The 12,778-nt window shown below is 40.0% G+C and overlaps 1 protein-coding gene across 3 annotated transcripts in view; it reads left to right on the top strand.

Moving 5' to 3' along the window:
* Positions 1 to 3,509: 3,509 nt before the first annotated feature.
* SCN7A (sodium voltage-gated channel alpha subunit 7) overlaps positions 3,510 to 12,778 on the top strand; it is a 78,726-nt gene continuing 69,457 nt past the window's right edge. The window contains exon 1 of one of the 3 annotated variants that reach the window (XM_057318291.1): positions 3,510 to 3,573. Coding sequence is in view for 1 of the 3 variants with exons in the window: in XM_026492632.4 (XP_026348417.2) it covers positions 4,258 to 4,267 (10 nt within the window). In the remaining 2 variants the exon portion in view is untranslated. Of the gene's footprint in view, positions 3,574 to 3,961; positions 4,268 to 4,392; positions 4,498 to 12,778 lie in introns of those variants that run through there. The other 2 variants (XM_026492632.4, XM_057318288.1) reach the window with 2 other exon arrangements.

Here is a 12,778-nt window from a genome sequence, read left to right as displayed (position 1 = left end):
CAGGTTCTTCATGTTCTCTATGATCTATTTCTATGGTGGATCACTACATTTTTCTGGGAAGCACATTGTGGATTATGGGTATGCTTGGTGTTCATTCCTTCAGCAAATTTACTGGGTACCAACTATATTACAACCTGTGTTCTAAGTGCTGCCTCATAGCAGGGGATAAACAAGAATTGTCATGCAGCATGCATTCTGGTAGAACAAAACACAAAATAAACAAATAACCAATTGATATTTAGCGTGCTAGGTAAGTGTTATGGAGAAAAACAAAGCAGTTGCTAGCTATGACAAGATTCAAAGTGTGGGAATTATAGCTGAGGTGGAGTGGAGAAAGTGATCCTCTATTAGGGAGGAAATCAGAAGCTAGGCTATTAGATGTTTCATCCAAATGTTGTTGGTATCCAAATGGATGGGAAAGTTATTAATAATAGAAAGAGTCTGGGTAGAGGAGAAGACTGTCAACCAGAAAGTAAATCTTTAATAAATAAGAATGTCCATTAAGTTAAAAGATGAATGCTAGACTGGAAGAAAAAGATGACACAGCTAGACACACATATCTTCAAAAAAGGAGTTTTGATTTGTTTGCATTTGGGAAGAATTGTTTAAGGTTTTACCAAACGTGGATGTGGTGATACGGAGTGAGAATAAAAACAAGAGTCCCATCCACACTCCTGACTCTGACATCTTTGAGGTTAGAATAAACAGCTCCTACTTAAGCAGGCTGCAAGGAAAATAATTCCCCTAGCGGCATATCAGGTTCAAGAGTAGTGTGATGAAGCAGGTTTTTCTTTTCTTTTTTTAAAATGTATTTTATTTTAATTCAATTAATTAACATATAGTATATTATTAGTCTCAGAGGTAGAGTTCAGTGGTTCATCAGTTGCATATAACACCCAGTGCTCATTACATCACATACTGTCCTTAATGCCCATCATCCAATTACCCCATCCCCCATCCCTATCCCCTCCAACAACCCTCTGTTTCTCATAGTTAAGAGTTTCTTATGATTTGTCTCCTCTCTGATTTTTTCTTATTTTATTTTTCTCTCCCATCCCCTATGATCTTCTGTTTTGTTTCTTAAATTCCACATGTGAGGGAGATCATATAATTGTCTTTTGCTGACTGAGTTGTTTCACTTACCATAATACCCTCTAGTTCCATCCATGTCATTGCAAGTGGCAATATTTCATTTTTTGATGGCTGCGTAATATTCCATGGTGCATATATACCACATCTTCTTTATCCATTCATCTGTTGATAGACATCTGGGCTCTTTCCATAGTTTGGCCATTGTGGACATTGCTGCTATAAATATTGGGGTGGAGGTGCCCCTTCAGATCACTATATTTGTATCTTTGTGGTAAATACCTAGTAGTGCAGTTGTTGGTTAAAGTGTAGCTCTATTTTTAACTTTTTTAGGAACCTCCATACCGTTTTCTAGAGTGGTTGCACTAGCTTGCATTTTCACCAGCAGTGTAAAAGAGTTCCCCTTTCTCCACATCCTCACCAAAACCATTTTCTCTTGATAGGACATGCAGGTCTAGAGCTTCCACCCTCTGAATACGTACTTAGGAAATACAGCTTAGAAAACATGATTATAAGGTTCTTAAAGCAGAAGAGTGGAAAACAAACAGCTTCCCCCTACTAAGCAATTCAAAAGAATCTCATCAACTCATTATTAGAAGGATAATGATTGCTAAATTTGTGAGATTACCTTAGTAATATTATCTAACAATGGTGGCAGTGATGTAGGAAAAATGTTACGGTTCGAAGCCAATGGCCAAGAAAGAATTCTTGAGACATCTTTGGTGCAAAAAGGTGGTTTTATTAAAGCATGGAGATAGGACCCTTAGGCAGACATTGCTGCACTGGGGTCATGAGAAGTGGCACATTATATACTTTCAAGTTGGGAGGGGTTTGGGCATAGTGTAGGTCTCTAAGGAATTATGGAAGCAAGGTTTCCAGGACCTTGAGGGAGCTAACTATTGTTGGGAAAAGAACATTTATTACTGTCTAATAAAATCTGAGTCATGAGACCCTTCAGATGTATACTGGAGGGTCATATGCTTGGGGGATGATTGCCAACATATATCTTGGGGGGAATTCCCAAAGGAATTTTTATATGTTAAAGTTACAGGATCCTGGGGGTCAGGATAGGGTTGTCTTTTTCCCTTAGCAAAGTATTAATATGAGCCAGCTGAGTTCCCAGAGGAATGTCACTCTGCCTGTTTCAAGGACTTGTCAATGGGCTACAAGTAGTAAGGAAATTTAATAATTTTCTTTGCCATTGTTGCCCATATCAGCAACATATTTGCTCCAGAGCAACAACAAAAAATGATTGCCCAGCTCAGAAGATAAATCCATTGGTTTCCCTTCTATTTGTCTCTTGTTTCTGTTATTGGTTTGCATAGCAACTCATGTTTATTCCACATGTGTTCATTCCACATTATACAAAGCAGTTTATGTCAAGTATATTATTTAAGTTTTAAAATACTTATTATTAAATTTGTTAAATGTTTCTTATGTTTTAATATACTGAAAGATGCATAGATTTTCCTGGGTGAAAAGGTGCATAAGTTGGATTGCCACAAAAGAAAGCTCTATGCATGAGAACATCCACTTGTACTGCCACCACAAAGTGTGGGAAAGAGAAGACAATAATCTATACATTGTTTATTAAAAAGAAATCAAGTGGATGTTTGACACTATGAAGTAATTGTTAATTTTTAGGTATGATAATGGTATTGGGTTATATTGAAGGGGTTGTATTTTTAAAGAACTTATTCAGAGACTTATGTTAATATAATTTTGGGTAAAATATGATATCTGGGCTACTTTTAAGCTAATCCAAGCATAGATAAAACAAGATTGGCTATATGTTGACAATAGTTGAGGCAGTGTGATTGAGGCAGAGTGATGAGTACATAGGAGTTTGTTACACTTTCTTCGTCTTTTTGTATGAAATCTTTCATAACGTGTGTAATTTAAACAGACAAAATACATGTAACAAGGCCTTCTCTGTGAATCATGGATGAAACATGCAGTCCCTGACATGGTTTGCACAGAACCAGTGTCAGTTTATTTCCACTTTAACCTTCTGCCTCATGCCTTGGAATATACACTTAGAGCCTCTTATAAATATACAGGATTTCTTTTCCCTTTTCCTCGTTTTTGTTATTTTTTCTTGGTGTGTTGTAGAAATCGTTTTTGTTTGTTTTTAAAGAAACTTTACCATTTTCAAACAAGATAGGGTTATAAAATGAATATTCTGTGGTGTAGCAAAGTTCCCAAGCTCCCTTTAGGAAACAAGGTCCAATACCTTTTCCCTTCACCCCCAAACTTGATGCACACAGTTTTTCCAAATATGCATGGTTTTTCCTCTGCCCTTTGTATCTCAAATCACCAGAGTGGGAAGGAAATCCAGAGTGAGGTCGTAATAGCTCCAACCCATTCTTTCCTAAACAGCCACCCCCCACACCCTAAGCAATGTTCAGATCTAGCAATGTTGGGATCTGAACACAGAAGACTGACAATTGCCCCTGACAAGTTCTACTGGGGCAGCTAGGCAAGGTGAGAGAGAAAGCAATTGAAGGTTAAGACCTGAGTTTGCTGCCTCCCTCTCTTCCTCCCCCCTCCTCTCCCTCCTATTCTCACCTCTCCTAAACCCTTAGCTGCATCCCTCTCTTCCTCTTCTCTCCATCTTTTCAGGCTCTCACATCAGCTCCCCCTCCTCGCGAATCCCCTCCTCTCGCCCCATCTCCCTTCTCCCGCTGCTGTGGAGGAGACTGCCGTTCTGACCTAAGCAGTGGTGGCTGCGGGGCTGTCTCCATCACCCCGCCCACGCCCGGTCTGGACCGCGAAGTCGCACACCGGCCTGGGAATGAGGGCGGGGGAGAGGGTGGAGTGGCTGGGAGATGGGAGGGTGGAGTGGGAAGGACACAAAAACAGCATCAAGGCGGCAGGCTCGGCTCCACTGCGCATCTGGCCGGGAGGGGTCTCTGGGTCAGTGGCTGGGCAGCAACCCCAGAGACCCGGTTTCTAGCTGGGAATTCAGTGGGGTCCATTCACCTCCGAGCCATCGTGGCCTGTAGCGTCAGCTGGTGAGGGCAGACGCCAGCCTAGCAACACCTCCTAAGCAACCAGAACTCGGAAAGCCAGAGAGATCCGGGAAGAAAAAGAAGCCCAGGAGGACAAAAGGGCTCCAGGGAGTTCTGCTTCTCAGGGTTCCCTCAGGTACTGTTGGAGACCCGTCACATGGTAGCAAGTAAGTGCCTTTTCTTGCTGTGTGCCCAGCCCCAGGATGGTGATAGCTGCCATCTGCTGCCAGCCTTTCTCATCCACCCCCAGCCTGCCCCACCCCATACACACCCTTAGGGTCTTTAGCAGTAGATTTAAGATTCTGGACTTGAATTAAGAGAGCTACCTCAAAGGCAGCATTGGTCTGCGGATGTTTACTCTGCACTGTGTCTGTGGTCAGTTTTCTCATCCCACCAGGTAAGCTTCTGAAGCCAAGATGCTTTACACCAACAGAGCAGAAATTAGAGTTTCTAATATCTAGAAACCCTATATGGCAATGACTTTTAGATTATATGACATAATGATAGAATAGAGGGAATAAAAGCTTACACAGGATGGAGTATACTTTGAAGGAATCTTGCCTCTTATTTTAAATAACTTAGTGATTTTAAGATCAGTGCTTTTCATATGTGAATCAACAGTGTAAAATTAGAGGCATAGATTAAAAAATTAAAAATAATAAAAAACAGAGGCATAGATGTGATGGGAAATGGTGTGCCAAGTTTAAATGGCTGGGCATTTTGGTATTATTTGGATCAACAGGTTTGTTTTTGTTTTTGTCTTGGTTAGCATGTAAACTGCATACCTTCTGGAAGTTTTCTTCTAGAAGTGACAATGTATTCATTGTGACTCTGGTTATATGTTGCCTCCAATACTTAGGATATTGGTCAAAGCAGGAGAAATGATAAAAATATGTGGAATGACACACTGATATGCTCCCTTTATTAATGGAAATGATGGAGTCAAATTTGGATATTGGTCAGAAAACTCTCTTGAGATGAGCAGTTTGGGTGGTATTTTTATGGATACTTTTCTTCCTAGCTATTGTTCAGGAGAGTAGTTTATGGCAAAATAGAAGGAATCTGGGCCCTATAATAAACAGAGTCTTGTGCACCATACCTGCTATTTTCCAGCTCTAATTAAAGTTTCTAAAATCCAGCCAGTAGTTTTACAAATCAAGAAGATAAGGTCCGTAGGTAATTTCTTGAGGTTACATGGCTAATCAATAATGAGCTGAAAGTCCAATGAAGACTTTGAGATTTAGAATGATAAAAATTTATTTTCATTTTTCAAAAATGAAATGAGTTATTTAACTTTTGATTAAGCTTTATTCTTCTTATTTGTAAATGACACATCAAAAGCTTACATATCCTGGCAAGGACTGAATAACACAGATTACATGATGGGTTTTGTGAATGTAACATCATGTGTAACTGTTGCTTGTATAAGGCATTGTTTTGTGTTTTTACCCACTTCACTACTCTAGCTCTCATTTTATGTCTATATAAAAATGAAAGGGGGTTTGACAGCCTCACTACAATGCACTAAAGGAAAAGAAATTCAAATCTAGGTTCCAATCTCTTGACACCTGTACAGTTTAAAGTATATTCTAACCTGTGAGACTCCCATCTTCACAAAACTGTGTGCTATGGTTCACAATTCATATTCAGATACTTTTGAATATTCTCAAAATAAGCTCTACCCTCTTCCTCCTTTTAGCTTTTAATTTTATTTTAGGTATATGGTCTTACTTCCTTGGGATGTAAGTATATTGGATATTGCTTAATCTATTTGGTCCATTACTTAATGTAAGAGAAATGAAAGTTTAGGTATACAATATTCTACTCTTCACTGCTGGGATTCATTGTAATCCCGGACTCAGGGAAGAGGTACTGTGAGCCCCTTTTTTTCCAATCGATGTGTTTGCAAACAATAGGAGAAAAACCTGAAATTGGATGTAGGCCAAGAAAAGGGACCTACAGACCCCTGATGACATAGGCAGACCCCATGATCTGCTGTTGACAATCAGTCTCCACTAAGGAACAGAAGGTAGAGACAAACACCTAGGAACCTGGCATTCTGTCTCACAGCCTCCTGTGGGAGAGGCTCTGGTAGGGTAATTGATATACATTCCCACTAATTTTGGCCAGGTAGGATGAATATAGCTTTAAAGCACTCTGGGAATGAAACAGCAGTATTTTGCTCAATACCTTACTTAGGGAAGGAGTATCCTAATACATCTCAGTCCTAGATTTCATTATGATAGGATCTGTACCACAATGGGGCTACTTAGAGACTGACAACCCTATGCCTAGCATCATAGACCCTCCCTTGAAAGCTTATAGTGGGGCCATTAGTATAAAAGTGATGTTCTTGATTTTTGGGACTCTGGTCCTACTATTTTCACAGTGTCAGTCTGGTCAGCTGTGAGAGGATATCTGTAAGTCCCACCCACACTGACTAGCTATTAGCAATGTAGTCAACCACCATCATATGAACTTGTATAGATCTCATGTTTCCCTGAGTTGGCCCCTTTCTCTTCTATTAGTGTGGGCTGACCAAAGCCAGGCAAGTAAGTTGTCACCTCTGCAATGCTGAAGGAGGAAACCTTTAAGGCTGAAGAGAAAGTTTTCATCTGAGGGCTTCTATGGATGTTTTTCAGCTGGTCTGTTATCTCTTGACCCAACTAGGATCATGATTTCCATGGATTTGTTCATTCACTGCTATTTATAAATCAGGCTTATTCTAGTTGTACTCCGTGCCAGTGGGAGATCCCTCCTTTTTCTGGCAAACAGTTATCCCTGTTATATACATAGTATTTCTGACTAAATTGACTCAGCCTATTGCTAGCTGAGGATAACCACTCTGTGGACAGCTGTGGACACCACGGTCATTGTGGCGGCAGGCAGGTGACAGACTGACTGCAGCAACATCAAACAAAACGTTGACCAAAATGCTGAAGCTGGCACCCCCTCACCAACCTCCCCAACCCCGCCCAGAGAAATTATGACTTTAAAAGTCTGAGATTTAGGACAGAGCATTTGGTTTTAAACTAGAGCTGAAGAATGCTGATTTGGGGGCCATAGTGCCTGATTGAATATATGGTGCTGAGTGGACTATTTCTTCCCTTCTACTTCAAATGCCAGAGTGAGGCAACTGATCCACCAGTCTTTAATTCTGAGTTCTCCCAGAGGTTGCAGGGTCCAAGCACCTGATTACAGGCTATAACTTTGGCTCTGGTCCATATCTAGTCTCACCCTAATATGTTTCAAAGTTGCTCTCCAATTTGAGAAAGAGTTGAATATCTATGTGTTTGGTTCTACATTTAAAAAGCTAGAGTAGTTTTGGGGTGGGAGAAGATCCTGAAAAAACAGACCACCTCTTTCAGAGTGACCAGAACCAGAGGCAAGTAGCCAGTTCTAAGAGGCCTCTAGGGTTCCAGTAAATGTGCCAGTTTTGGAATTTTTTTTTTAAATATTGTATTCCATAGATCTAATTGCATCGAAAACCATAGGCGAAAAGGCCTCAGGATTGCTGATGGGTATAGAAGTTACATGTATAACAATCTCTCCTTTGTTATTACTCTAGCAGGGGCAAGAATTCATTCCTCCTTCCTGAGCTCTTAAATGGACTCTGGCCAGTTTCTTCTGGTCAAGGGTCTGACTGACTAGGGTCACAAGAACAGTTAGTTCTGTAAAGATTCTGGCCTTTCCCCAATATGCTTGTTTTGGTGGGCTGGACAGGCACAGCTTGGAAGTTGTTATCGTATCCATAGAAATAAGTGAACCATGCTAGTGAACCATGAGGTTGCCATAGAGAAGTTCGAGTGGGCTTACTTAAAACTGAGGCAGCTTTCCTTCATGTTCCTGGAAGCCTTCCCTGCCTCCATTGCTAGTCATAATGGCTCACCCTGGTGAGACTCCATCTTACACAGTGACTTACTGTCCTGCATCCACTCAGGGCTTTCAAATGTCCACTGAGCTTTCCTTGGGCTAATTCTGGTAAGTGAATTTGAAACCAGATGTTAAGATTTTGTCACATGATACTTTTGTCCAGATTTCTTCTCTTCAGTATAAGTTGTACCATTCTGAATGAGTAGGACCTGCACTCTTCCACCCTGGCAAGGAGATATTTTTGAAGACCTCAGCTCCAGATTACTTTAATGAAATATTACTAGAATCCAAGTTTACTACGTTTGGGAGGGAATTCAGTTCTCAAAAGAGATCTTTTTATTTGATGGACAGTTGGGACAGGTCTGTTTGGATTTTTGGTGGTAGTCATTTATTTATGAGGGTGTTTTCCTAGTTTTTGAATACAGAAGAATTCCTGGATTATAATTCTTAGGGAATAAAATCAAAACAAAATAGCAAAGCATACGTATGTTTTTGAGAACGTTACTCATTTATAATTTTCCTCTGCAGGATGATATACTCTAGGAATACTTGGCTGCAATTGTCAGAGGGAGTTGAGTCCAGAATTAAGTGGGTATATTGAAGCCAAAATAGACTGATCTGGGAGCAGAGCAGAGCTGCAGGAAGAATCCAGGTCCAAGGACAAAGGAGAAAATCAGGCAAGATAGACTGTATGCCCAGGAGAGGTAAAAAAGTAGGAGTAAGATCATTAAAACTAAACCAGAAGTAAGCAGCTCAAGTGGAAAAATAATCCAAAAGCAGAAAACCAAGTCAGTTCAAGTTGAGAGGAAGAGACAGCTACAAAATCCCAGGTGGATTGGTGCCACTCTGGTCAACCTGTTCTTTATTCCCAAGCCTGCAGTGTGTAAACTCTCCCTTTCTGGATTTTGGTAATACATATACATGGTAAATTGTGTTCAAATAGTATAGAAATATTAACCAGAAGGTGACAAAATCCTCTGACACTTTTTCAACCCCCTCCATAGATTTAGCAACTTCCTTCCAGAGGGAGAACATTATGCATGCACTAGCAGATATAACACTATGTACTTAATTCTTATAAAATACTTTAGTCAAAGGTGAACAATGCAAGCCAATTTCAACATTAGGTTTTTCAATAATTTATTTTGGGAATCTTTCCATATAAGCACAGACATATGTGTCTCATTTTTCATTATTACTAAATAGCGTTCCGTGATAGCAACATATTGAAGTTTATGGTATCAGTTCCTTAGGGTAGACTGTTTAATTGTTTCTAGTCTTTGAAGCTGAAAGTATGGTGTGATTAACATCTTCGCAAACATACTTTCTCAAACTTCAACAAAAAATATTCATAGGACAACTTAATTGCTGGGCCAATGAGTACCTGCAACTTTATTTTAGAAACTATTGCCAAACAGAAAAAATAATGTGTTTATTTATGCTCCTAGCTGGAATGTGTGAGGGTGCCCATTGCTTCCATATCAAGGTTGCATCCATTGAGAAGAGTTTCAATGATGTCTTCTAGAGCCTTACAGTAAAAATGATTGACCGTTTTCATCTTATCCATATCTGTCAGAATTTCATGAGCTTCAGTCATCTTTCCTCATAGCTTTCTGCTTCCTAAAAGACAATGATATTATTTTTGTATCCTCCATAAGAAAAAAATCAATACCTCTCATATCATTTGAGTTCTACACACTGGAGAAAAATAGTGGAGAGAGAGCTCTAAGGGAAAAAGCTCTACACCAGAGAATTTAGCTGTGAGTCATCACAGAATGTGGGAAGGATGAAATATAAACCATAATATATATATGAAGTTCATTTAAGTGGTCTCAATGAACAAAAATATTAATCTAAATTGGTCACTTCGCTAAAAGCTGGTATGCTTCTTACATTCTCAACATTATAGATTCATTTTAATGATCACATTAACTCTGTCTCCTTTACTTATGCATGTAATACCTTCCAGTCTCAAGTTAATTTGTTTATCAGCCTTGTCATTACTATCATTACTTTTTTTTTTAAGTTGTCTGAATGTCATTGGTGCAATAGGCTTGATGCATTGTCCATGTCTGATAGAGAAAATACTTTGGAAACTAAGGAGAAGTCTTTTTACCCTTAATCTCCTATTCCGTGTCAGAGTGAAATTGGTATTTGGGATATTATCCTTACTCTGTGAATCCACTGTCTTATTTTTATTTTTGCTTCACTTTTCTTAATTTATATTATCTTGATATCTGACCTACACCCTTGTAAGCTACTATAAATCTTTTTAGCAAATACATTAGGAGAATAAATATGTATTATCCGGTATACAGTAGAACATCTCATGATTTTCTTTGGCAAAGCTACTCAAGCTCATCCTAGGATCAACTCCAGCTTCCCAGAAAACATAGAGGTTGATTATTTAGATGCTGTGGTTCCCATTCCCTAAGGTGGGGAAAAAGTAAGGGAGCTGTGCCTGTCCTGGGCAGTCATTTCCTACATGTGTGGAATCTGTCTCCCCAGCCTGACTGCATTATTGGCAGGCTCTACTTTGGGAATCAAACTAAGGGATGGGGAAGCCAGAGGGAATGAGATAAGGAAAGAGGAAAAACACTGACTTCTGGAATCCTGTTTCTTCCCTGTCCTTCATTATCTCTAAGAAAATGCAGCTGCAGTTGCCGATACAGAATTCTATCCTCATAACCTCTTCCCTGGGAACTGAGCTAAAGAGGCTGAGCATCGGCTCACTGCTTGGATGGCTGTGTCATTCATCATCCCTCTAAAGATGATTTTGAAAAGGAAATAGAATGCTATTAACAATTAGTTCTCAACAACAGGCATAAATCCAAACTGTCCTCCAAAACTGTGACTTTTGGTCATGCTACTTAAATATGAAATTAGATGTATTGGAAACAAGAGGAAGGGTAGAAGGAAAAAGATAGATTCATTATCTTAGAAGGAACTGGAAGCAATAGGATAAGGTGGATGTCCCAGTTGCATTTCTTTGATTTCAAACATTAGAGCTGTTTTGCACCAGGACCTCTGTGGCAAAACGACAACTTCTGGTAAGATCATTGCCAAATAAACACCCAGAGAAAGAGGACTATTTTAGAGCTGAGGGGAAAAAAGGCACCCAAAGAGGTGAAAAACTTGTGGATCTTTTGGAGAAGTTATGTTCTAAAGCATGTATTTGCCTTAGCAATTCTGGTATAGCTTCATCTCTCATAGTTAGGAGCTCAGACAAGAAAAAAAAATAACCCCCCAAAATGTAATGATGTCTCTGCTTGCTTTATAAAGTGGGTGGATGAAGCCTTGCTATCAGCCAAATGAATCTTTCTGTCTGGCAAGCTGCGTTAGATTCATCTCAAAGGGCCCAAGCTCAAGATATTCTGAAATTGTCTGTCCGGGTTGGGCTGCTGCTTCCTAGATTTTCAATATTAGCACCAGCAGATTTCTAATATGCAGTCAAGGGCTGGTATAATTCAAATCAGCTGCATTAAGAAGATTTTCTTTCCATACAACTCTCAGTACCACCATCCTCTCACCGTCTCTGTCCTCTCAGAGGCCCTAGGATTCACATCTAATCAGCTGTCCATGGTCTGGTACATTGTTCAAGGTCTTGTGCCCATCTCAAGCTAACCCAGAGCCAAACTAGGTGCTAGAGGTCTACGGTTAGCCTTACATGACAACTGGTTTTGAGCTCTTCCATCTGTTACAGATTTTGGGCATAGTTTGTGGATCTCTAGCTTAGTTCTACTGCTCAAAAGGTGGGCAACAATGAAGGTTCAAGGAAATCTAACAGTTTCACTTCAGATTAAGAAGATGCTCATGGAGGTCAGCTAGTTGTGAATGTCCCCAAAAACTCCAGGGAGAGTGCCAGCTTGGATTTTTTAAAACAGAAACCAGGGTCAGGTCTGGCATATCAGAGGAGCCAGTTGCATCAAGTACTTCAGGACTGAAGGCAAGTTATAGAATCTGGTTGCATGACAGAGCCCCTTTGCATTCCTCTGGGAAATTACAAAGGGTACTTTTCTCTCAATTGTTGAGCCCTAACATGGCCTCTGATCAGAAATTCTTGGTCAAGGATCTGACAGATTGGGTTCACTATGAATACAATTCTAGGAAGATTCTGGCTCCTTTACAACTTGCTCATTTTGTTGGAGTAACAAGGGATAATTCAGAAATTCTAGAGGTCAGGGGTGCCTGGGTGGTGCAGTCGTTAAGCATCTGCCTTCGGCTCAGGGCGTGATCCCGGTGTTCTGGGATGGAGTCCCACATCAGGCTCCTCTGCTAGGAGCCTGCTTCTTCCTCTCCCACTCCCCCTGCTTGTGTTCCCTCTCTCGCTGGCTGTCTCTCTCTGTCAAATAAATAAATAAAATCTTTAAAAAAGCAAAAAACAAAAAACAAAAAAAAACAAAAGAAATTCTAGAGGTCAATTTCAAAGCAGTAGAAGTTTTGAGAACATCCGGAGAAATTTGGGACATTGAGTGGTTTAGAATGTTGGGCTAGACCCCTTTCCCAGACTGATTGGTAGGGATCAAAACCTTCATTGTCTTAGAAGATTCGAGTAGGAATATTTAAAGCAGAATCAACTTTGCTTTTGTGTTCCTGGCAACCTCACTTTCTTTTGTCTTTATCACATTTATATATAGTGACATTCCTTAGTGAGGCAGGAGACCTTCACTGAGATCTTATTCCCAGTCAACTGCATCCATTCCTGGTGTTTTAACTGCCACTAAGTTTTCCTTCTGTTCATTGTTCTTCCTAAGTTTGCAATCAGATGCAAAAAGAGAGACTTTGTTATCTGACCCTGGTTATGA

This window comes from Ursus arctos, unplaced genomic scaffold (assembly GCF_023065955.2).
Source record: "Ursus arctos isolate Adak ecotype North America unplaced genomic scaffold, UrsArc2.0 scaffold_1, whole genome shotgun sequence".
NCBI lineage: Eukaryota > Metazoa > Chordata > Mammalia > Carnivora > Ursidae > Ursus > Ursus arctos.
The sequence above is the reverse complement of the archived record's forward strand: the minus strand, read 5'-3'. Positions and strand labels throughout refer to the sequence as shown.